General features: G+C 45.0%; 1 protein-coding gene across 3 annotated transcripts in view; it reads right to left on the minus strand.

Annotated features, from left to right (window-relative positions):
* Window positions 1-25,045, minus strand: part of LGALS12 (galectin 12) — a 177,620-nt gene that overhangs the window by 104,138 nt on the left and 48,437 nt on the right. For 2 of the 3 annotated variants that reach the window (XR_013601008.1, XM_078660446.1), the window contains exon 2: window positions 6,731-6,819. Coding sequence is in view for 2 of the 3 variants with exons in the window: in XM_078660446.1 (XP_078516572.1) it covers window positions 6,731-6,819 (89 nt within the window). In the remaining variant the exon portion in view is untranslated. Of the gene's footprint in view, window positions 1-6,730; window positions 6,820-15,694; window positions 15,758-25,045 lie in introns of all 3 variants that reach the window. The other variant, XM_078660445.1, reaches the window with a different exon arrangement.

Consider the following 25,045-nt stretch of genomic DNA (forward strand, 5'->3'; position numbering starts at 1 on the left):
CTTTCTGGTAAGATACAATTCTTGAATTAAAAAGTCATATTTGGAATATATGCCTCTTTTCTAATCTGTTGTGTCTGTGTGATACAGAACTGCATAGTTCCATATTTTATTTAACTAATCTGTGTCTAATAAATGCACATATATCCCCCAGGGTCTAAGCTATAGTAACAAGCCCACTTGATAATCCTCTTTTTTCAATTGTTTCTCTAAAAAAATACTCTAGTGTACTGAATAACCACATACCCCTTCGGCCACTGGAAGTGCCATGATGACTGACTAATTCAAGTACATTGCATGATGTTATTCACTTTCTCCGTTTAGAGTGTTTTAACAACATTTTGGTTTATTTTGGCACATAAGCTATGTAAAAGTTGTACCTTAGAACTCATAGACTGTTAAAAATGGCATACCCTACCCCAGTATTGTCCTTTCTCACCAAATCAGCACATACAGCACTGAAATGGTCCCTTTTCAATGCATTAGTGATTTTAGCTAATTTATTACAACATTGTGCTTTAAATGCACTTTTGAGTTAATCTTTTTCAAAATGTTCACAAGGCAAGGGACCCTCCTATCAAAACCTTACTATGAGGAAGGCTCCCTTGCTGAAATTTCGGATCAGCCAGATATATATATATTACCTCTAACTTTTAGCAGTACCAGTTGAAAATGTGGGTGGAGCCAATATAGTAAGTGGGTGGAGCCAGTGGATGAAGTGGGCGGAGCCAGATAAAAGTAGGTGTGGCCTCTGACAAACATTTGAGCACCTGCACTTCATATTTTACAAATTAAGCACTGCTTGATGGGGCACATTTGATTGTCCTTGAGCGTCCCTCTCCGCCATGAAAACTTGTCTCCCACCTCATTAACACCATTTAACAATTTGTTGCCAATAAATTCTCCCATACCTTACTATCGCTACAACGAACAATGCCTGGCTCTAGCTAACGAAGCCTTGTATTTGCACCTGCGGGAGAGAGAACATTCAAACAAAGCAACTCTCACTTGAAAGTTAACCCATTGCGTGTGAGCGTCAGCTAACGGCCGTCGCGAGCACTACCTTGGTAGTGCTACGCACATCCGTTGGCTGATGCGGCCCGCCCACTCAATAGAACACCCGCACCGTGCCGGAATTTGCGCCGCGGTTATGGAGTTAAGCATTGAAATTCAGAAGCTTCGGGCCTTTGGTTATGCTACGTTAACAGTGAGAATGGTGGATAAGGCGCCATGCCAGAGTGTGGCCACTGGGAATGATGGAGAATTGATTGCAGAGAAGGATGTTCGGTATAATGCAATCCCTGAGATGTGTCTGGTAAAAACTGACTAATAAAATGTCCAACTGTAAGCTCAATAGGGGAGAAGCACATGCTTAACGATGCGTTTGAACTATACTCCAGTTTAGCCCATCCAAAGAAGATCGCTCAGTAAGTTGTGGGTGCTGCCCTGGTGCAGAGATTGTTACCAAATCTTTCAGAATCAATTGACCACTGTATGTTTTTGATGGCAGTTTAGGAAGGTAGAGTTTGTGACAGTCACAAATCGCTGTGTTCAGTCACAGGAAAAAAAGAAAGAATGCAACAGGAGAGGCAGAGTAGAGGCACAGGGTCAGGAGGTTCTTGTTTGCACGAGGTAAGATCTTCACTGAAGGCAAGATTGTCCTAACACTGCTTTCAGTGTACCAAGACCTCTGGATCAACATAGGTACAACAAAACAGTGCAGAATCCCAACCACAAGTTTTAGGACAGCGAGAGAGGTTCTGACTGCAAAATGAATACATTAATACCAGTAAACCACATAAGTCCATATCTGTTGAGTGCATCATAAGTGGTAAACGTACACTTGCCTTACTGATGCGTGTAAAAGTCACTTGATTCTCTTGGGCTTGTCCATAGCCTCTGTTGGTATTTTCAGTCAATAAGTTACCTACCACAATAGAGGTCCTGTGTCCATTTCTCTGGGATATATTAGTGATAAACATTCTTCCTTTCTCAGACCCACTTCTCCAACTAACCTGTGAGATAGAGATATTCTCTGCAAACTCAACTGTATTGTGCTCTGTACACAAGATGGAGAGTTCTGGAACATACCTTAGAGACAAGAGAGTAAGATAATTGCCCTATTATGATAAAGTTTAAATTGCTCAGAGGAGCCGGCACTAGTGGTGGCTAAAAAGGATATTGCAAAATACTGGGGGTCACCGGAACCGCCGGGATTGGAGGAGTGGAGAAGAGGGTTGGACCTGTACATGGCGGCCGAGAGAGTGACGTCGTATAAAGCAAGGGGGTGCCCGAAATAATTTAGATGGGTATGGACCAAATGGAGGCACTACCATGGGTTGGACGGGGGGTTGTGAAGGCCCGGATCTCTGGGACCTGGCCATTACACTGCTGTAATGCTGATGGAGGAGCGTCGTGTGGATAGTGTAATATTTACTCGAGTATGTGTCAGGAGGGGCGCTTTCGGAAATGTGTGACACTGTGACAGACTGCTTTTTTGGGCTACAAAATGGATAGGGTGGGATGTGGGAGTGGTTATGCTGTTGATTCTCGACTGCTTTGTTTAGTTCTTGCTGGGCTGAAATGTTGGGGGGGGTGGGAAGGGAAAAAAAATGTACAAGCAGATACCCTACATGGTCCTTAGTTGCGTACGACTACTTTTTGAGTTTGTACTTCCAGCATAATGGTGTTATTTGCCGCCCGACCTTCTGGGTGTGGGCCAAACGGCAGTGTAAGACCTTATTGCTTTTATTATGTACCGTAATGATGACTAGCTGGATCACTGATTGAATGCTGCAAAAAATTTTGTGTTTCTGCAATAAAAAAAAAATTGCTCAGAGGAAACAGGTCCTGTTGTCACGTCTGGTCATTTAACTGAATTGCTTTCACCGGTACTGTCCACATTGTGATCCACAGGGGCCAAAGGAAGTGGGGGCTGATCTCATTGATGGAGCTGTAAAGGTTAAGGTCGACGAACAAAAACGTTATTTAGAATGCCTTAGTACCCTCTACCCCAGTTCTCTTGAAACATAAAAATTGGGCAAGGCCAACATGTGCAGGTTCTTGCAGGACCATAGGACTATAAAGAATGTGGTTATCCCAAGCTTTCCTGTGGTCCCTAAACTTGTCACCAAATTTTCCTGCATCCCAGCCAGTGCCTACTGATTCACCATGGTTAATTGTTGCTCTGCCTTCTTTCCCGTTCCCATACACGAGGAGGGTCAGTATCTCTTCTCATTCAGAGAGTCTAAACTTACGTGGACCAGGCTCCCAAAAGCATTTACAAGGTATCTGTCAATATTCTCCCAGGGCCTAAAGAAAGATGTTGATCTGCCTCCTGGGGCCTACGGTGATTGAGTATGTTGATTATTTACTGCTGAAATCTGTTGCTCTAGATCAATGCAATGAAGACTCAGGCTATCTTCTCATCGAATTGGCTCACAAACATGAGACTTCAAAGAAAAAATGAAAAACTATTGTTTGGCCTTCCCAGAGGAAGATATCTCGGTTATGAGTTTTTTTGCGGCAATTGTTATCTATCTGCTGAAGGAGTTCACACCATTCATAAGTTGCTCCACCCTGTAACTGTTTCCAAGCTATGCACCCTTTTCTAGAGAGAGCCCTGGGCAGTATAAATCACAATTCTCTATGTGATCTTTTGATTTGCTGCCTGTTATTTTGCGTTAAACTCTAGTTGGACTCTATACTTCCAGGCATGTTGCATTTCATTTTTAACGGATCACTACCTTTCCCTCAAATGTGTGATTTGATAATGCGCACAGACGATCTGCTTGGCGACCTTATGTGGTATGAATATTATACGCAAACATGTAACATCGAACACTAAACAATAGTTTGATACCCAATGTAAAGGCCATTTTAGGCTTCCCTGTACTTGGAACAGTCACAGTTTCGTCTGACTCCAAATAACCTCTAACAATGAGCTCAGGGAAGGCATCTTACTGCACCAGGACACTCTTTAGTGCTAACCCCCTACATGTTATTAAGTAACTCCATTCTCCAAAGTCAGTGTTCCACTTCCAGCCACCCCCAACAAAGGGATCAGGCTTTGGATTCCGAAGCCACCATGCTGCAGCCTTCTACCCTAGAAGAAGAGTTGCTGGACTGCCTTCTAATAAGAGAAATAATCTTGACCAGAACACAGAGATGGGCCTGTCTGAATGAACATTTGCCTAGAAGATGCCTAAAGCAAAGGAGCGGCCCAGAATCCACAAGGATCTTGCAGAGACAGTTGACTCAGGGTCAAACATCTGATCAGCCAGTGGGTCAGGAGATATGATGCAAACATATACGGTCTGAAACTTGGTTTAGGCTGCACTGCCACTTTGACCATTTCAATTCTACCCAGAACAGGACACACATATGTTCTCCTTTCATCAATGGTTCCTGGGGTTCATTCTGTTAGCTGGATTGTTCAGCCTAATTCTAAATGTTTGATCTTTGTCTGTAAGAATGGTAATTGAAGACTTAAAGCAATACTACATTTTAAAGATGGGTTGGAACATGACCCTGCAACTTACTTCTCCAGATACATGTGGAACCCAGCAGTCGCCCTTTGGATCGATCCTAATAATCATTAGTGCTGAAAATCCAAGGTCACATGGACTCAAACATGAGAGACCCACTGCAGCCCAATGAGGCCTGCCTTTTCCTACCCAACTGAAGATGGACTCTTTTGTATTACTCCCAGCAAGGTCCATGGCACCTTTGCTACGCTATTGGGTTCCCTCATTATCCTGAAATGTGGCCTACATTCTGTCAGTAAAGAGATATGGGCCTATGAAGTTTGGTACCTGGGAGAGTCTGTTTTGAAGCTCAGCTCTTTACTGGTACCCACAGCTCACCTGCCGGAACATTGACTTTAGAAACCAGCTAGTGCTGGTACAACTTTCATTCAGACAGGGCCCTATACTACCCGTCATCAACGAATGGATCCTTGGTGGCCTGATTTACTGGACACTCAAGTTTGGTACAAACATTTGTGACTATCACTTTTGTAAGTAAGGAATCTTTGTCCATTTTCAGATGCGAATTGGGACTTTCCGGATTTATTTTTATGCTTAGCTATTTCTGAACAGCCTGTGCCCAAACCCACAGAAATATCCTTCCAGATGCCACACATCTTCCAAAACTAGAACAAAAGGCACAAAAATGATAGTCTACTAGATATATTGTAACATTCGGTCTTATCTTTTTAGTCTCTAAATGACGTTGAATAAAGTAAAGCACCCAAAGCGGTCTAGTGACTGTGGAATAATCCCCATCTCTGATCCATGTGACAACATTCAAATGACTGATAATAAAATCTTCTGTGCCAAGCCACCTACAGAGCCTCTGGCTGGTTTAGATCATCTGCAGCTGGGGGACAAGATCACTCTCCCCATCTAAGGCGAGGGGCTAGTAAATCATGGCGAAACAGTGCCCTCTCTGACACTCCTAGAGTCATTCACATCTCTGGACAAGTCTCCTCAGTCTGGGGTGGCCTAGGGCATGCTACAGCACAGCTCCTATCCTCTGGGATCCACCTCTCGGACTCCTTCACATTCACAAGCCATTCTCTTTTTCTCTAAGACACTCTTCCTCAGTGTCCTGTTTCATTGTATTGATACCTCACACAAAAAGACTGCCAGGGCCTCAAAGGAAGTCACATGTGCAGGGCAAGACTGCAACATCACTACTAGTAAAGATCTTCAAACCAGACCCACATTGCAGGAGATCGTGATTAGAATGGGGCCAGAGAGGCTTGGATAAGTGATAAAATCCCATCCAGCTCTGAAAGCAGTCAGTCCCCTTGCCCGCAATTTATTGAGGATAATTCCAGATAACAGCCTTGCCTTTACGCTGTTGCATGTTATAGGAGACTTCTAGTTTACCCACTCACTATAGGCTGTGTACTGGAACACTTCCAGCTTCTGCATCAATTGCAGTAGCGGCTCGTGGTGGGAGTGCAGCGGGACGGTGGGGCGGGGAGGAGCTGGGTGGGGGGTAGTAAACTACAACACACGGCCGAACGGAGGTAAGTAAACTAATAAATAAAACGAATTCCATTGCACGCGCTACATTGCCAAATGCGATGCAGTGCGCGCAAGGAAATTTGTTTTATTTGTTTACTTACCTCCGTTGGGTCATATTCCGTAGTTTACTACACCCTACCCTGCTCCACGCCCGCCCCGCCCCACCGCCCACAGGACTCCCACCATGAGCCGCTATTAATCAATAGGATTAGTGTCGCCAACCTTTTCTGTACTGAGAGCTACTTATGTTCAATTAAACGCATTGAGAGCTACTATCATATCATATTTTATTTATGTTTTTGGTCAGTAAAAACCGTTACACATTCATTCATTCCATAAAAGTTGGTCATAACTTATGTTTCTGACGACTCTTTTAAAACAAACTTGTTCTTCCATTTTAAAAATAAGTATAACAATTATATTAATACTGTTCTAGTATGGCCTCAATTGGAAAAACTAACTACTCTGTACATTAATATTATTAGTGTTCTATAATTTCAATTTAGCATGTATATATTAAATCAACCAAGCAAAAGCTTTCGGATTTAATAAGCTGGGCTGCACACAGGTGAGCTACTTCGAGGTAGCTTGAAAGCTGCAGTAACTCGCCAACTACTGGTTAGAGACCCCAGCACTCTTCCATACACTCACACTCGAAGAGAGCACTTACACAATACAGCCCTCTTCAAACTTCATACCTCTCTGCTTCATTTTGAACTGTTCCTTGCACAATTATCTGCTTCCCGTGATAGACACCGCCAAAGATGGTTGTAATGTAAGGGAGAACCTGAAAAAGACGAGAACGAAAAGAGGAAGTCAGAAAGCTGAAACTTTAGCAGGACAGTGCGAGTGGGTATAACTACGAGGTGCAACACAAGCTATGAAGTTTCCTAAATTCATTCTTTCAGTGAAGCTGTGGCATTTCTGCTTGGCACGACAACAACGCAGGTGGCCCAAAGAAAATCGAAAATGGAGGCAAGTAGGCATTGTGAGGAAGGTTGGAGCTGGAAGGAGGGAAAGGAGTGTTTGTTTGGGAGGACTACTACCATGTGGGCTGTGACTGGAGGAAATGAGGTACTGGTAGAAGGACTAATCCCATGTGGGTTGTGACTAGAGGAAATGAGGTACTGGTAGGAGGCCTAATCCCATGTGGGCTGGGACGAGCGGAAATGAGGTACTGGTAGAAGGACTAATCCCATGTGGGTTGTGACTAGAGGAAATGAGGTTCTGGTAGAAGGACTAATCCCATGTGGGTTGTGACTAGAGGAAATGAGGTACTGGTAGAAGGCCTAATCCCATGTGGGCCGGGACTAGCGGAAATGAGGTACTGGTAGAAGGACTAATCCCATGTGGGTTGTGACTAGAGGAAATGAGGTACTGGTAGAAGGACTAATCCCATGTGGGCTGGGACGAGCGGAAATGAGGTACTGGTAGAAGGACTAATCCCATGTGGGCTGAGACTAGCGGAAATGAGGTACTGGTAGAAGGACTAATCCCATGTGGGCTGGGACGAGCGGAAATGAGGTACTGGTAGAAGGACTAATCCCATGTGGGCTGAGACTAGCGGAAATGAGGTACTGGTAGAAGGACTAATCCCATGTGGGCTGGGACGAGCGGAAAGGAGGTACTGGTAGAAGGACTAATCCCATGTGGGCTGGGACTAGCGGAAATGAGGTACTGGTAGAAGGACTAATCCCATGTGGGCTGGGACTAGCGGAAATGAGGTACTGGTAGGCTCCAAGTGTATCTGACCTTGAATAAAAGCGCAGAGTCTTGGACTAGCCAGAAGCAAGGTTAAACAGATTAAAATGGGGCCCAAAAGCTATTTTGGCAAATAATGTTCATGCTAACTTCCACACTGCACAATGAGAGTAACCATAGCTAGAAATATTAAACCTTATTTTTTAAAGGTCCAAAATATTGCTGTCTCCTGAAGTGCCCACGTCAAACCATGGAGGATCCTACAACGGAGTGCCCAGTTCCAAAAACTGGATGGCAGGCAGATAAAAAGTGTCCGCCGCAGAAAAAATATCGCTCTGATAAATTGTGCTCCAGTGGTCAAAATGGCCATTACAATTCCTATGCCAAAAGACATACCAGCAGGTTTAATATTCCATCAAACCTTTGTACGGCTAACTTATCTATTTAGGAAGTGTTAAATGTTGCAACCTACCTATTGGTTATTACAGAGCACTAATCGGATGTTCAGTATGACAGCCTTCAACCGGTGCTGCATAAATGTGCCATAGGTCTGCTCAATATCCAGGTTCTTGTTGGATCGTGGGATGCTGCTCACGCGCTTAAGACTCCAGGAGGTAACTTCGTATATATGCTCAGGCAGTGTAAATGTGTAGCTAGTGTGACAATACCAATTTCTAAAATTGCCACAACATTCACTTTTTCCCATTCATAATGTCAAGCTCCATTGCCAGGACAGTTTCTAAGGCCCTCAGAATGCAAAGAATGATTGTCATTCAAATAAACACAATACGCACCTAGGAGAGAAGCATCATTTTTAGGGCTCGGGCGGAGCCCGAGATCCTATTACTACAGAAAGAAAAAAAAGTGTGTTAAGGCCTCGGGAAAGACACATTCCTTAAATTTTTTATTATCTGAATGGTCATTGGTGTTCGCGGTGATGTATTTTTAGTAGTCTTGATGCTATTGGGCAGTTGTAATTTTCGGGCGCCATTTTGGGCATATTTCGTGCGGTTACGTGCTCGAAAGTGCATTCATCTTAATTAGGAGCTGTCAGGGTGGCCGTGTAATGCATTCCAGATGGTGTGCGCGCGTTCACCATCTAGCAGTGTGTTTGTCGGGCGCGCGTCCTCCTCACGTGCACACAGGCATAGACGCCGTGTGCGGCTCCTTCCTGCCGGCCCGGGGAGCTGCTCTGCCGCTCTCTGGCTCACTCCCCGTCTCCCCGCCTGATTTAGACATCACCGGCTCGGGCTCAATTACCAGTCCAGGACCCGGGCAGCGCGCTGCCTGGCTCCCTTCTCTTCCGTTACGGGAACCCCGCTTTTATTGTAATATCGGCACTTTTTGTATCTCATTTTCATGACTATATTTGTGATTATAAGAATCTGCCGCCAGCCGGATCCATCTAGGAAACAAAGCTATTCCGTTTGGAGAAACAGCCCCGGGAAGCGGCAAAGAAGGGCGGCCGCGGCCGGGCTGTCAGCGCGCCCTGCACACACCGCCCCGGAAAGCTCGGGCCAGTGACTTCACCGGCCCTGCACAGTCCCATCCCCACGGCGCCCCCATTCATGCCCACGCCCCTTCCAGCAGTACGAGAAGGAGCCCCCGTCTCCCCACGAACACGAAGTGACATGACGCCTCCAACATCGCAATGTTATTTCAAACAACCAAAACAAATGTCTCTGCTGGCAGATTTTATCGCCCCGAGAAAGGCACTCTTTTCCTCCGAAAATAAATATATCTAGGCTGTGGGGTTTTAGGTTTAAACCTATAATAACTGATAAAACCCCACTGAAAGAAAAATAGTCCTCACCGGTGAAAACATATAAACACTGAAAAAACACCTGCACACCCACAAACTAAATGCCATTCAAAGAAACGAAAAACAAAGTGAAATAGTAATTTTGTTCTTACTGAAGGGGTCAATAAAATGTAACTTTGTTATACAAGCTAGCAGTAAGAAAGAGTGGCTAACATTATTCTGCTTGAGTTTTGTTCTTTAGGGATGCCACTAAAATATTGTTTCTTCTTCCTTTTACTTTTTTCAGTTTTATGGCCTTTGGTCTAAAGAGGCAGGGTTTAGTTTCATGTTTTGTCTAGTTTAATTATTTTATAAACTGTAGAGAATCAGGACATATCAAACTCATATTTGATATTTAAGCTGCATATGATTCTTTCACTGATAGGTAAAATGGCTAGTTTCATAAAAATCTTTCCTAATATGTGTCATCACATTTACCCACAGAGAATGGGTAAAAACCCTTAATACATCAGACCCTCGTTTCTAATGGGTCAGTATTGATAGTAGGTGAATTGCCAACACCTCAGGCTTTAAACATTAAATGCAAGGTATAGTGACAAGTATATATATCACCAAGCATCTGGGATAGTGGTGAAAAAGTGACACCAGACTTTGGAAAACATGGAACGCAGTGTCACTTGTTATGCTCTGCAAAAAAGTTTCTTTCCAAGTTCAACAAAGATTGGAGTGATATTGTTTGTATTTGCAGTGATTCAGCTAGGTATATAAAAAAATTGTGTGATGACCTGTCAAAATTGATACCCGAGCTGAAGTGATTCCCTGTAGGAGATCCTTGCCACTTGTTAGATGGTATGCTGAAAGCATCTTTACAGTCTTCAGAGTTAATGAGGGATTCTATTGACTTTTTAGTCCATTCTGGTGCACTGTTTTCCTATGCCCAGGAACTAAAACGCAAATATTTATCATTTTGTGCTTTATGTGGCATCAAAGAAAGAGTCATCCCAACTGTGTCCCTTAGCTGATGGTTCTCAGCCCAAGGGGCTATGAATGCTGAGAGGGCCTTTTCACAGAAGTTTACATGGGAAGGAAAGCGTGAGCTCACATGACCAAAGACTCACTGAAGAAGTATTGTATGGTGTACTACAATAAGATTAATTTGCAAAAATCTCTTTGGACCTCATATACACTATACGTAGACTGTCTATATACCATGTTCTTTCAGTGCAGAAAGCAAGCAATGATAAAAACAAAATGCTCCATAAACACCGGAAAAACACTTTTTCTGTTTTTTAGTGGCATGAAAATGTGTAACCACTGAAAACAACTGTTTTTTAAGATATTGAAAACACTGAATAAACCCCATCAGAATTTACCAAAAATAGAAACTGAAAACAGGACAGCCTAAATATATCATACACAATAAAAAAGTGTCACTCCAGTCCCAAGCACAAACAGATCGTTCATCTCCCGGCCACTCAATCCCCAAGTTTGGAAATAAGCGACTAGGGCATAATAGGAAATTAAGTGTGTGTGTGTGTGTGTGTGTTGAGGATGGGGGCAAGGAAAGCACTTGCAGGATTTCGAGGAGCATGGCACATGCACCTATAAACCCGCACAAAAAGTTACGGTCTTAACATTTTAAACATAAATATATTGTCTACTGAGTAAAAACCAGCGAGAAACTGCACATTCAAACCTGTGCCCGCCCTGCTAAGGTTTCAGCTGACCGAACCTGATAAATGAGCGAGAAATGACCTAGTTTGAAGTTTAAGTGTGGGTTGAGTATATTTCTTGTACTTCTCCATTTTGCACCTGTCTCGGGGTAAAGACGGACCCCGCGCATTTTTTTTTAAATCTCTCATGCCTGGCTGGCCTTTCCATCTTTAGCATTTATGACTTTTAGTAACTGTATGCACCTTTTGGTATGCGCTGGGGATCTCTCAGGGGAATTTCATACGAGGCTCTTTACACAATCAGTCTTACAGATTGTACGGCTCTAGGAGGATAAAAGCCTGAGTCAGCCCTGCAAGGGCTGCACTTGTGACTCCAGGCTGTTGAGGGCGTCCACAGCCGTAGCTTAAAATAACCGATCCTTCCCCCAGGCACAATCCTCCTCAATTGTCTATTTTTTAAGACCAGAAGAACACATTTCCGTCTTGCAATTATTAGCGCTGCTAACAGAATCTTGTACTTAAGACTGCGCGGGCGATTCTTCATGGCTGGACATTTGTGGTGTTTGTTTTCTTGCAGTTTTAGGATTCTCCGTGGTGACCTGTTGTTCTGCCTCGCTGGTACCGCAGCCGGCTCGTAGTGAGTGCAGAATGAGTGTGCAGAGTAGTGAGTAGTGAGTGCAGGGTAGTGAGTAGTGAGTGCAGAGTAGTGAGTGCAGAGTAGTGAGTGCAGAGTAGTGAGTAGTGAGTGCAGAGTAGTGAGTGCAGAGTAGTGAGTGCAGAGTAGTGAGTGCAGAGTAGTGAGTGCAGAGTAGTGAGTGCAAATTAGTGAGTGCAGAGATGTGAGTGCAGAGATGTGAGTGCAGAGTAGTGAGTGCAGAGATGTGAGTGCAGAGTAGTGAGTAGTGAGTAGAGTAGTGAGTAGAGTAGTGAGTAGAGTAGTGAGTAGAGTAGTGAGTAGAGTAGTTGAGTAGAGTAGTAGAGTAGTGAGTAGAGTAGTGAGTAGTGAGTGCAGAGTAGTGAGTAGTGAGTGCAGAGTAGTGAGTAGTGAGTGCAGAGTAGTGAGTAGTGAGTGCAGAGTAGTGAGTGCAAAGTAGTGAGTGCAGAGATGTGAGTGCAGAGTAGTGAGTAGAGTAGTGAGTAGAGTAGTGAGTAGTGAGTGCAGAGATGTGAGTGCAGAGTAGTGTGTAGAGTAGTGAGTAGTGAGTAGAGTAGTGAGTAGAGTAGAGTAGTGAGTAGAGTAGTAGAGTAGTGAGTAGAGAGTAGAGTAGTGAGTAGAGAGTAGAGAGTAGAGTAGTGAGTAGTGAGTAGTGAGTAGAGTAGTGAGTAGTGAGTAGAGTAGTGAGTAGTGAGTGCAGAGTAGTGAGTAGGGTAGTGAGAAGTGAGTAGAGTAGTGAGTAGTGAGTGCAGAGTAGTGACTAGAGTAGTGAGTTGTGAGTGCAGAGTAGTGAGTAGAGTAGTGAGTAGAGTAGAGTAGTGAGTAGAGTAGTAGAGTAGTGAGTAGAGAGTAGAGTAGTGAGTAGAGAGTAGAGTAGTGAGTAGTGAGTAGAGAGTAGAGTAGTGAGTAGAGAGTAGAGTAGTGAGTAGTGAGTAGAGTAGTGAGTAGTGAGTGCAGAGTAGTGAGTAGGGTAGTGAGAAGTGAGTAGAGTAGTGAGTAGTGAGTGCAGAGTAGTGACTAGAGTAGTGAGTTGTGAGTGCAGAGTAGTGAGTAGAGTAGTGAGTAGAGTAGAGTAGTGAGTAGAGTAGTAGAGTAGTGAGTAGAGAGTAGAGTAGTGAGTAGAGAGTAGAGTAGTGAGTAGTGAGTAGAGTAGTGAGTAGTGAGTGCAGAGTAGTGAGTAGGGTAGTGAGAAGTGAGTAGAGTAGTGAGTAGTGAGTGCAGAGTAGTGACTAGAGTAGTGAGTTGTGAGTGCAGAGTAGTGAGTAGAGTAGTGAGTAGTGAGTAGAGTAGTGAGTAGAGTAGTGAGTAGAGTAGTGAGTAGAGTAGTGAGTAGTGAATAGAGTAGTGAGGTGAGTAGTGAGTGCAGAGTAGTGAGTAGTGAGTAGAGTAGTGAGGTGAGTAGAGTAGAGTAGTGAGTAAAGTAGTGAGTGCAGAGTAGTGAGTAGTGAGAAGAGAGTAGTGTGTAGTGAGGTGAGTAGTGAGTAGTGAGTGCAGAGTAGTGAGTAGAGTAGTGAGTAGAGTAGTGAGTAGTGAGTAGAGTAGTGAGTAGAGTAGTGAGGTGAGTAGAGTAGAGTAGTGAGTAAAGTAGTGAGTGCAGAGTAATGAGTAGTGAGTAGAGTAGTGAGTAGAAAGTAGTGAGTAGAGTAGTGAGTAGTGAGTAGAGTAGTGAGTGGAGAGTAGTGAGTAGTGAGTAGTGAGTGCAGAGTAGTGAGTAGACTAGTGAGTAGAGTAGTGAGTGCAGAGTAGTGACTAGAGTAGTGAGTAGAGTAGTGAGTAGTGAGTGCAGAGTAGTGAGTAGTGAGTGCAGAGTAGTGAGTAGAGTAGTGAGTAGAGTAGAGTAGTGAGTAGTACATCACAGGCAGCAGCTGTGCAAGCTTCTTACACTCACAAGGAGACCACAGGCAGCTGAGGTGCAAGCTTCTCCCACTCACAAGAAGGACATCACAAGCAGCAGCGGTGCAAGCTTCTCCCACTCACAAGAACGACATCACAGGCAGCAGCAGTGCAAGCTTCTTACACTCACAAGGAGACCACAAGCAGCAGAGGTACAAGCTTCTCACACTCGCAAGAAATACATCACAATCAGCAGTGGTGCAAGCTTCCCTTACACACTGACAGCAGGTACTGTGCCAAGGCAGCAGCAGCAACAGAGCAAGAGTCCCTTACAAAGAACAGGAACAGCACAGAGATGCACAATGCAATCTTCTCATACTCACAGGCAGCAGCGGTGCAAGTTTCTCACACTCACAAGAAGGACATCACAGGCAGCAGCTGTGCAAGCTTCTTACACTCACAAGGAGACCACAGGCAGCTGAGGTGCAAGCTTCTCCCACTCACAAGAAGGACATCACAAGCAGCAGCAGTGCAAGCTTCTCACACTCACAAGAACGACATCCCAGGCAGCAGCAGTGCAAGCTTCTTACACTCACAAGGAGACCACAGGCAGCAGAGGTGCAAGCTTCTCACACTCGCAAGAACGACATCACAAGCAGCAGTGGTGCAAGCTTCCCTTACACACTCACAGCAGGTACTGTGCCAAGGCAGCAGCAGCAACAGAGCAAGAGTCCCTTACAAAGAACAGGCACAGCACAGAGATGCTCAATGCAATCTTCTCATACTCACAGGCAGCAGCGGTGCAAGCTTCTCACACTCGCACGAAGGACATCACAGGCAGCAGCTGTGCAAGCTTCTTACACTCACAAGGAGACCACAGGCAGCTGAGGTGCAAGCTTCTCCCACTCACAAGGACATCACAAGCAGCAGCGGTGCAAGCTTCTCACACTCACAAGAACGACATCACAGGCAGCAGCAGTGCAATCTTCTTGCACTCACAAGGAGACCACAGGCAGCAGAGGTGCAAGCTCCTCACACTCACAAGAAGGACATCACAGGCAGTAACGGTGCAATATTCTCACACTCACAAGGAGATCACTGGCAGTACACACCACATGAACACACTCCATAACACATAGCAACAATACATTGGCATTTACAATGCCATTAGCTCAAACTCAAATAAATCCGAGCCCGATTGCATTTCTAATGCTTGTTTGTGTCTGTATTCACTTTTAATAGTATCTATTCAATGGCAAAATGCACATTGTGCCACTATATAAAGCATTGTTATAGAAGCCACACTGCCTCCCTACGTACAGCCGCATTGACATGTCGAAATCTCCATTGGTCCAGCCCTGCAGGGTTCCCCCAAAGTTGGCCCTGGAGGGTCAGATCCATGCCAGGTTTTTAAAATAACTACATTTATCTAAATGGGGAAATGCTAAAAATCTGGCATGGATCCGGTCCTCCAGGACCAACTTTGGAGAACCCTGGTCTTGTGCATAAAGCACTGTTCTCTTAAAGAGTCCATGATATGCTGATATGTCAAGCACCTCTGCCAAAAAGAATTTGCATTATACCTACCTACCCACACACAGACGCACCCCCTCACCCCCCACTAGCTGTCCTACAACCTACCCCTCCCTGTATTCCCAAAGCCTGCACGCAGAGGATGGAGCAAGTCCTAGGGCAGGGGTCTCCAACCAGTAGCTTGCGGGCTACTGTAGCTCTCCAGCTACCTCGGAGTATATCACCTGTGTGCAGCCCAGCTTTTAAAATTAGGAAGCTTCTGCTTGGTTGAAATATTATATACAACGGTAATAATAATAGGAGTAGCTCTCAATGAGTTTCATTGAACATAAGTAGCTCTCAGTACAGAAAAGGTTGGAGACCCCTGTCCTAGGGGCTGGCAGCTCGGGTCTGTGGCTGGGCTGTTTATGCTCCAAGAAGCAGAGGTCCTCAAGGCAGCTTGTTGCAGGGGCTCAGTGTTCCACTGCTGTGGGTAGCTGGCAAACATTCCAGCAACACTCCCTACCTTATGGACAGGTTCTGTACGCCATTCTGCTGCAGCGAGGCCAAGTGTGCCACCCACTCCCAACTGTCAAAGGAAAAAAAGCTTTTAAGCAGAGGTGTGCAAAACGCACATAATATCCTTTTATTTATTATGCAAATGTTGGGGGAAATTATGCAAAATGCAAATCTGGCATTTAGATCTAGATTTTAACGAGAAATTCATAAGTTCAATTTTGGACGAGGACGACACATGTTGAGCTAAAACATTAGCACAAAAAACACAAGTGCCTCTCTCATGCTGTTCATTCGCATTGCTCCTGTGCTTCCACAATAGGAATTTTACCTGACTCGGACATTAAATTATTCAGTTTGGCATAATGGCATAAATTCAGGAATTTCACAATACATGCATTATGTGGAATGCCACAAAATACGAAGATTATACAGGTGTAATGAAAATGTTGCCAGCCGTACTTTTAAGGTTTATGCCAGTTTGTATGTACATGCACTGTAGTTTGTTTCACATATGCTTTACCCTTCAGAGGACGAAAAAACTCATTTTAAGTGCCCTGTGGTTCATACTGCTGCCTATCTGTAGCCACTTTGATCTCTGCCAACCACTACAAGTACCAAGTGGGTGGGTGCCTAGCCATTACCTCAAAGTGGGTACAGGCAGTGACTCCTGGGCGATCTGCATTGGACATATTTGCTCCCTTCTACTGCCCATTTCTACATGGGTCCAGAACCAATCCCAAGCCCCTAACCATGCAAGATGATAGGTTAGCCTGCTAGAATGTCTCGCCTTTAAAACAGCCATGACAGTGAGACAAGTAGTATTATAGAGGTTGGATGTGGGGCGGAGAGGTTTCATGAACCTCGAACCTACTCTTAAGGCATGGGGACTGGGTATGTCCTGAGGACACGATAGGGCACTGAATTGGAAAACCAGAATGGTACCACCCTTATAGGCCATGAATTTGTCACATCAATTTTGCTGAGGCAGGCCATTCTCCAGAATATATTTAAATGAACAATATGGAAATTTGAGGCTCACCAGCAGAGTATGTATAGTAAAGTTGTTGCTACTTTATATCTCCAAGATGCTCATCATAATGTTATGACAAAATCAAGTTGACAACATATGAAAATAGCAATGACTGTTGCTGTACCGTTCAGTGATTATCTGGCTGAATTATGCTTTCGGTGAACACACAAACTCTGCTTACAGATTCCAAGATTGAACACGTTTTACTTACCTAGCATTTGGTGAGGGCTTTTTCTTAGGTGGCATGGATCCTGCTAAGGTAGAGACAAAAACCTGTCCTTCATACATTGGAGGACTAAACCTTCACACAAAGAAATGCCAGGCCCACAAATGATAAGGCTAATTTCTTGGAAGATCGAGTAATAGACCAGTGTGCAATTTTGGATTTAATCAAAACCTAATTTTAGGCAGGAATTTAAAATGATGGGCCCCTCACACCCTTCGGACAGAAGACTGCCCATGACATCATTGCAGAAACCTAGAATTGTTCTTGCCATAACTTTAAGAACCAGTCAACAGATAATTATGCTGATTATGCTGGGCCTGTCCGCAGCCTTTGATATGGTCCATCATGATGTACTGATGGACCGTTTGTCAGCATGGGGCATTCGGGGCAAAGCTTATGATCTCTTTAGATCTTTTTTGTCGGACAGATCGCAAACGGTGGTGCTGGGTAATTTTAATTCCAAACCTTTCTCGCTGCCATGTGGAGTACCCCAGGGGTCCTCCCTTAGTCCCACTCTTTTAAATGTTTATGTCTCCTGACTGGCTACCCTAATCAGTTCATTTGGTTTCAGCCTGACTTCGTACGCTGATGACACGCAAATTGTGGTGGCTTTACGGCCTGGTCAGCCAACAGGAATTGAGGACAGGTTCCATGATTGCATGGCAGCAATCGGGAGCTGGATGTCACAAAATTGCCTGAAATTGAATTCTGGCAAGACCGAGGTCATCCTGTGCGGTAATGATCCTAACCTTTGGACCCCAAGGTGGTGGCCAGATGGCATGAGGACACTTTCCACTCCTGTCAGGAAGGTGAAGAACCTAGGAGTCATTATTGATGAAAAACTCAACTTAGGGGACCAAATTAATGCTGTGGCATCTTCCGTTTATTTTGTAATTAGAATGATTAAGAAAATACTGCCCTTTCTGCCTACAAACTGTCAGCGACTGTAGTCACTGCTCTTATTATGTCCAGACTCGACTACTGCAGCAGCCTGTATTTAAATATACAGGAACGTTTTGTGAACAAATTGCAACTACTACAAAATGCAGCTGCTAGGCTCATTACAGGCACTCCCAAATATGCCCTCATCTCTAAGGAATTGAGAAAACTGCACTGGCTGCCAGTCAAGAATCTAGTGCTTTTCAAAACTCTTAGAACTGTGTTGAAGGCACTCCTCGGAATAGGCCCAGATTTCCTGAAACAGAAATTTCAGTGGTATATACCCGGAAGAACCCTGTGCTCCGGAGGAGCCAAGCTGGTTACAGTGCCACTCGTCAAAAAATCGACATGGGGAGGAAGAAGCTTTATGGTATGTGCAGCTAAAGCCTGGAATGAGCTTCCCCCTAGTTTGAGAAATACCCCGGAACTACTTACCTTCCAGAGAGGTTTGAAAACCTGGCTTATTACTCGCTAATCCTGGTCTCCTGTTTATATTCTCAGAGAATTAGTGGTTAAGCGCCAGGACACCTCTGGGTAATTGTTGTGCTTTATAAATAGTGATAACATAACATAACATAATGACATGACTTTAGGAATTTGGCATCAGAATGTGATCTCATTAAAGGAACCATTTCACAAATAAAAGCTGTCATGGCTCTAGAATGTCTATGTTTAACTGCAAAATCTGCCCTCATGATTCAATATTGTGGCATGACTCCAGGAACCTGTGGCAAGACAGTAACAGAAGGTCAGGATCATGCGGCTAGATAGTTATATAACTCCAGAACTCCTCCTCAGGATAGTGACAAAATGGTCCATGATGCGGCCTTTCTGGTCTTGCATAACAGTGCACATGCACTGTTGCTGTGAGGGTTACTGTATACAATAAAGGTCTGGGAGCTGGCCCATTACTTACCATTTGCTGGCTTGATTGTCATTTTTCTTACCTGCCTAATTGCCCACCATATGCCTCATGTCACCTTCTTTTATTTCTCCGGAGCATGGACCAGCTACCAATTGATTTCATTTGAAGAGTGTCCTTCCACAGCTCGAGCGGTGATTCAGGGTACTTTTTTCCCCATTCTTATTTCCACTTCCATGCTACACCTGTGGGTAGCTTTTAACTTTCATCTTACAGGTTTCGTTTTCCATTGCCTTAATTTGTTTCATAATTCAGCACTTCCTTTTTGCAACACCAAACAAATGGCATGGAATAGTGGCTTTTAAAGGGCCTCAATTTTGGCCAGTGCTGCAGTTAATCAATTTCTCTTTAAAACTGGTGTCCTCAGTATCACATGTATTCCACTTCTTCTCATTGCGTACATATTATGTGTCTATTTAAAGCATTTCAGTTTTCTGCAGCGCAGTAACTACTCCATTTCTCCTTAAAACCTGTGCCTAAGTCCACATTCTCATATGTAATTCACCAAAAACGCTTTCAGGTGCCCTATATTATTATGCATTTAGGTGCTGAGGATGTAGCATAAAGGCCATAACAACACTCCACCCCAATCTACCCCACCCCACTCCATTTCAACCTACACCACTCCACTCCAACCCACCCCAATCTACTACAATCTGCTCCAATTTACCCCACAGCAGCCCACTTCCCCCACCAAATCTTTAGCCATGCTGAAAAGTAGCCACACTAGTACACAACATGGCTAAAACACATTGCCAAATCCAACTGCTTTCGCATAGGTGAGACCTATTGACTTTCCCAACGCTTGTTAAAAAATGTCTAACGTCCAGATGTACATCAGGGACGCTGATGTGATTTTGTATCAATCTGCACCTCAGCTGAGAGGCTATATCTTACTTTTCGGATTGTAAACCATGCACAGGCATCCATAAGCAAACCCGCCAACTTTACTGATTTAAGTGGTTGTTTGCCTGCATGCACAAACAAATGCCACAAGCATTGGCAAAGCCAATTGGTTTCGCCTATGTGATCTCTTTTGGCTTTGTCAATGTTTTAAAGCCATGTTGTGCTGCAGCTTGGCTACTGGGCAGCATGGCTGAACGTTAAGGAAAAAAAAGCACTACGACACTGGTCGTGTCATAGCTTTTTTTTTAACCAAACAAAACAATTGACAACGCTAAACAATGTTTTGCAGTTTTATATAACACAATCTCAGCCCTTGGGAACTGGAGAGCTTTACAAAATCACCAGTTACATTACACAAGGTCACATTCATTTTCTAGATACTGGAGGTTAATTGATTTGCCCAGAATCACAGGATTCCTCAGTTCCAAAGTGAGCAGCTCTGCTGTAATGTCCCATCTAACGCCAATAAATGAGTAAGAAAATAAGGATGATAAACAAATTATTGGTCAAAAACTTGTAAGCTCCAGCAGGCCGGTTCATATGCACCAAAGAAGGTGGCCTATTGAGCATGAGGGCCCCTTTTAAGCAATGTGTCTGTGCCATCAGGAAGTGGGGAAGGAAGGCTTCAGTGAGCCTGGTTGAACAAAATACCTCATCGGAGTCTCTGCTCTGACAAGACAGGCTAGTGGGTTGCTAAATATTTAGTCTTGGAGTCAATGGAAATCTGTTCAACATCCTTGATGCACTTTAGGAAAACACAAATATATGAAGTGAGTAAGGAAGCTACAACACACATTCCTCTACAACAACGAAAACCTAATGCACACCAATACTAGACAGTATAAAGAAAGATGTCTCAATGGACATTAGTATGTACACGTAACAACATTCGCAGAAAAGGAAAACGAGGGTGATGCGATTCCTCTTTTATTGCATAGATAGCCAGCCTGCCTGAGACATCTTTCTTTATACTGTCTAGTATTGGTGTGCATTAGGTTTTCGTTGTTGTCTATGTATGTTGTGTGCTCTGCACACACTTGGAGGGGTTTAGGGCATTTATCCCCTCACCTATTTGCACCCTGACCTATCAGTACCATTACACTACCGTGTGCAGTGCGCCTAGTATTTCCCTAACTCTAAAAAACCCCAGTTCTCGTTAGGCAACACACATTCCTCTGATTTATTTAACAGTTTGAGGCCAGTGATTGCGCACCACTGCAGAGTGGTTGCTCACCTTGTGCCAGAGGGCGGCCAAATGCCTTGTCATTTGCTCCCATAGGCCTTTGTGTACCATAGCACTATTTATCACACTTAAATTCATCGAAGTATTGGGGGAGGCAAATCATGTGCAAGAAACACAATAACCTCTGTTCACGTGTTACCCCCCCCCACCCAGCCTTGAACGATCGCGCTGCCTGGGTGCAGCCGACATTGCAGATCATTCCTCATAAAACAAGCAACGTGGGACGAGGGCAGACAACAATGCAGCAGGAGGAAAACAGGGGCCAGTAAGTTGCCGAATTGCGGGAGGAGGACGAAAGTGGAATGGGAGAAGCAACACGAGGAGAGGGTGGTAGACAGTCTGCAAGTGCAGGAGAAGAAGAATGAAAAATAAATATTAGAAGGCGTCAGCAGCTTGTAATGGAGAACGGGCGGAAAGCAGGGTAGGCTTTAAAAGAACAGTGGCGACAGGGGGGGTGTAAAAATAATGAATATGGGGGCGTTGAAGCTGGGGGGGGGGGACCAGGTTTTGAGCCTTGACGGGAGGGTCAACATGCAGTGGTTGGTGATGGGGGGAAGGAGGGAGCAGAATGGGCAATGCTAAGGATGAGCGTGGATATGGCGTAATCACTTGGGCAGCCGCCTTTGAAGATGGGGAACTGGGTTCGAGTCTTGGGGGGGAGGCTCAACATCCTGTGGTTCTGGACAAATGACTTAATCTCTTCTCCACCACTACCACCACCACCACCATGTCCACCACCACCACCACGCCCTCCACCACCACTATGTCCATCACCACTATGTCCACAACCTCCACATCCACCATGTCCACCACCAGCACACCGACCACCACGTCCACCACCACATCCACCACCACATCCACCCTCACTCTAGCTATCTATCGCACTCTATCTATCGCATCACCACAGCATCACTCAGCACCACCACAGCATCACTCAGGGGCACCACAGCATCACTATGCACTACCAAATCACCACGTGAGATTAAGTGGACATGGTGGTGGTGGTGGACGTGGTGGTGGTGGCGGGTGTGGTGGTGGATGTGGTTGTGGAAATGGTGGTGGTGGTGGACATGGTGGATGCGGTGGTGGTGGATGCAGTGGTGGTGGAGGTGGTGATTGTGGAGGTGGTGGTGGTGGACATGGTGGTGATGGACGTGGTGGTGATGGACGTGGTGGTGGTGGACGTGGTGGTGGTGGACGTGGTGGTGGTGGACGAGGTGGACGTGGTGGTGGTGGACGTGGTGGTGGTGGACATGGTGGTGGTGGACGTGGTGGTGGTGGTGGACGTGGTGGAGGTGGACGTGGTGGTGGTGGACGTGGTGGAGGTGGACGTGGTGGAGGTGGACGTGGTGGAGGTGGACGTGGTGGAGGTGGACGTGGTGGAGGTGGACGTGGTGGAGGTGGACGTGGTGGAGGTGGACGTGGCGGATGTAGTGGTGGACATGGTGGTGGTGGTGCACATGGTGGATGCGGTGGTGGTGGATGTGGTGGTGCCCAGTCTTCAGAGGGGACTGGCCCCTTCACGCAACAATAGTTGTGTTTACACAACAGAGCTGCCGGTTGCTCCGTCAGTTGTTGTCAAGGGTTGTTTGGGTTTAGAAACCGGTTCTGCGGCACTTCAAAGAAGGATATTGTGCTGCGTAATTTAAATACTTATAAGGTCCCAAAGGCGAGACCTATTGGCTATGCCAATGATGGTTTTTATTGCTGTTGCAGGCTTTTTAAAAGTTTTAGTCGGTACTCAAAAGGCACACCAACCCCATTAGCTTTGCCGGTGCTTACTGCTTCTACCTTGCAAGTCATCCCAAAAACGAACTCCCGGTCTACCTCACTTGTTTGTCTGAACATGACACTAACAGGTACTTTGATGCCTTTTGATCTTTTTTGAGACAGGCTTTATTAACTCGCAGCTGCAAGATGCATGCATTACATGGAATCTGTAAGTCGCTTGGGGCCACGTTTTGAGAGTCGTATTCCAGAAGTTGCAGGGGCTGATTGTTGGGGACTCAGATCTGCTGCTCACATTACACCTAGTACTAATGCTCGGGTGTGAAAAAAAATGTAAATAAAAAAAACTAGCGCAAGTTGCTGTCAAAAAAGTGCACCTTCATCGTGGCCTCACTGATTGGGTAAACGCAGTCATCTAAAGGGACTGCATCAATCAACACTGGGTGCAAAACGACGATTATCTGTAGATAAGCCAAGTGTCACATCTGCATTATGAAAAATAAAACATGGAACGCCACACCTCCCTTCTCATCGTGCACTGTTTGGGGTTCCAGCACAATCACACCTGAGGATCTCTCCCCCCAAAGTGAAGGGCTCATCATCAATTAAGGGGCCTCGACGGCGGAACAGAGGGCTGTCACGTTCTCGAGTAATACTTTAAGTGAACCTTGAAAAGCACGGGAGCCCCTATCGGAACAGCTGTCTCCGCTGCCATTTATCAGCTCTTATCAGAGCTGTTTGTTTAGCAAGATTAGTGCCCCTGCGGCACACAGGTATTCATTCCCAGCTGAAGGGCTCCAAGCACACTGGTCTGGTAAACTCTGAATTCAAGGGGTGGTGCTGACCAGAGCACCGCCGAGAATACGCCTCTACGAAAACAAGCATCTGGGGGTTCATGATGGTCAATTAACACGAGGAAGGAGGGTGGAAAGACAAAGGAGAGCAGAAGAAAGGCTGAGAGAAAGGGTGATACGAGGGTGTCTGAAATAATGGAGGACGGAGGAGGATTAAAAGGCTGAGTGGGAGGAGGGAGGGGTAAAAAAAACAGTGGGTTGAAGGAGAGTGACTGCACCTATGCGCTCTCTAAGAGCGCATTACAAAAAGTAAAACAAGCATTACCTGCCCAAATAAAAAAGAACAAGTAAATATTTTGTCATTTTTCTGTAATATCTGATCACATTAGAAAACAAGGCCTGTGGCACTATCTAGTGGTGAAGCGGCATACGGCGCCTCATGCGAACAGGAGTTGTGAGGGAAAGTGAAAGAGATTGCGCGTGCTTGTACGCGTGAGAGTAAGCTGGTCGCCCTTTGGAAGCACTTCCAAAAGCCAGTTTACTAAATGTCTCGCTGACAGCGCATGCGCGCTGGATCAGCTAGACCTAAAAAGCATGCAGTCACCAAACACGCTGGAGTGCAAACAAAAAAGTAGTGCCATAAAAGGTGGAGGAAAAAGCTCCACTAATAAGAAAACACACAAAGAGAAAGACGAACACAACAAGAAATAGCATGCTGCAACCAACAGAAAACAAAGAAAACAGAGTGACAAGCATACCAACTAATGGGAAGGAAGGGTGGGCTGTAAGCCCCTTTTAAGATTTTTTAGGTCTTGGCTAAGCAGCACAGGCGCCATCTCTTCAAGACATGCTGGATCTAATTATTGGTCTTACTGTCCTGCCATTGCTTTTCACTGGTTACTTCAAGTGCCCGTCTGAAATGCTTGCTTCCATCTGGTTAATGTGCGTTGTTTGTTCTGCCTTTTAGCATCTTGCTCCCTCCCACAGAGCATGGCCCCATTACTAAAAGGCTTCCACTTTCAGCCATTTCTATTTGTTTAAGCGCACTATTTTTTTTGTTGGTTTCTGTCCGTAATATGAGCGCACGTATTTTCAGTTGCTCTGTACCTCTTTATCGTCACATTCGCTGTGACGAATGTCGCTGCAAGTTGATGTTATTTGGGTTTTTACATTCTTTCAATCATAACGTTTTTTTAAAAAAAAATTGCCATGTGATATAAAAATCATTTGCTCATTTTGAGCCTCATAATGCTCACTCCATTAGCAGATTCAGAGCACCTGAAAAGGTTCTTCAGGGGAGGAGCGGGGCTAAAAACCGGCACACTATGTATGCGCATACTCCCTGTGCGTGGCTCATTAATTCAGCATGCGCAGCAGCCAGTTCCTGTAATGAACAGTGGAATGCTAGACATTTTAAGGCTGCCTCAAACACCGGTACTTCTAAAGCAGAGGGGTTGAATGGGAGTCCGTTTATTCCGCTTAAAAACACATTGACGAGGCATTATAAATGTAGTGCTTTACTTATCCCCAACTGCTCCTTGTTATTTCCACCCTATGTCTTCTCCCCGTC

This window comes from Lissotriton helveticus, chromosome 9 (genome assembly GCF_964261635.1).
Source record: "Lissotriton helveticus chromosome 9, aLisHel1.1, whole genome shotgun sequence".
Lineage (NCBI taxonomy): Eukaryota > Metazoa > Chordata > Amphibia > Caudata > Salamandridae > Lissotriton > Lissotriton helveticus.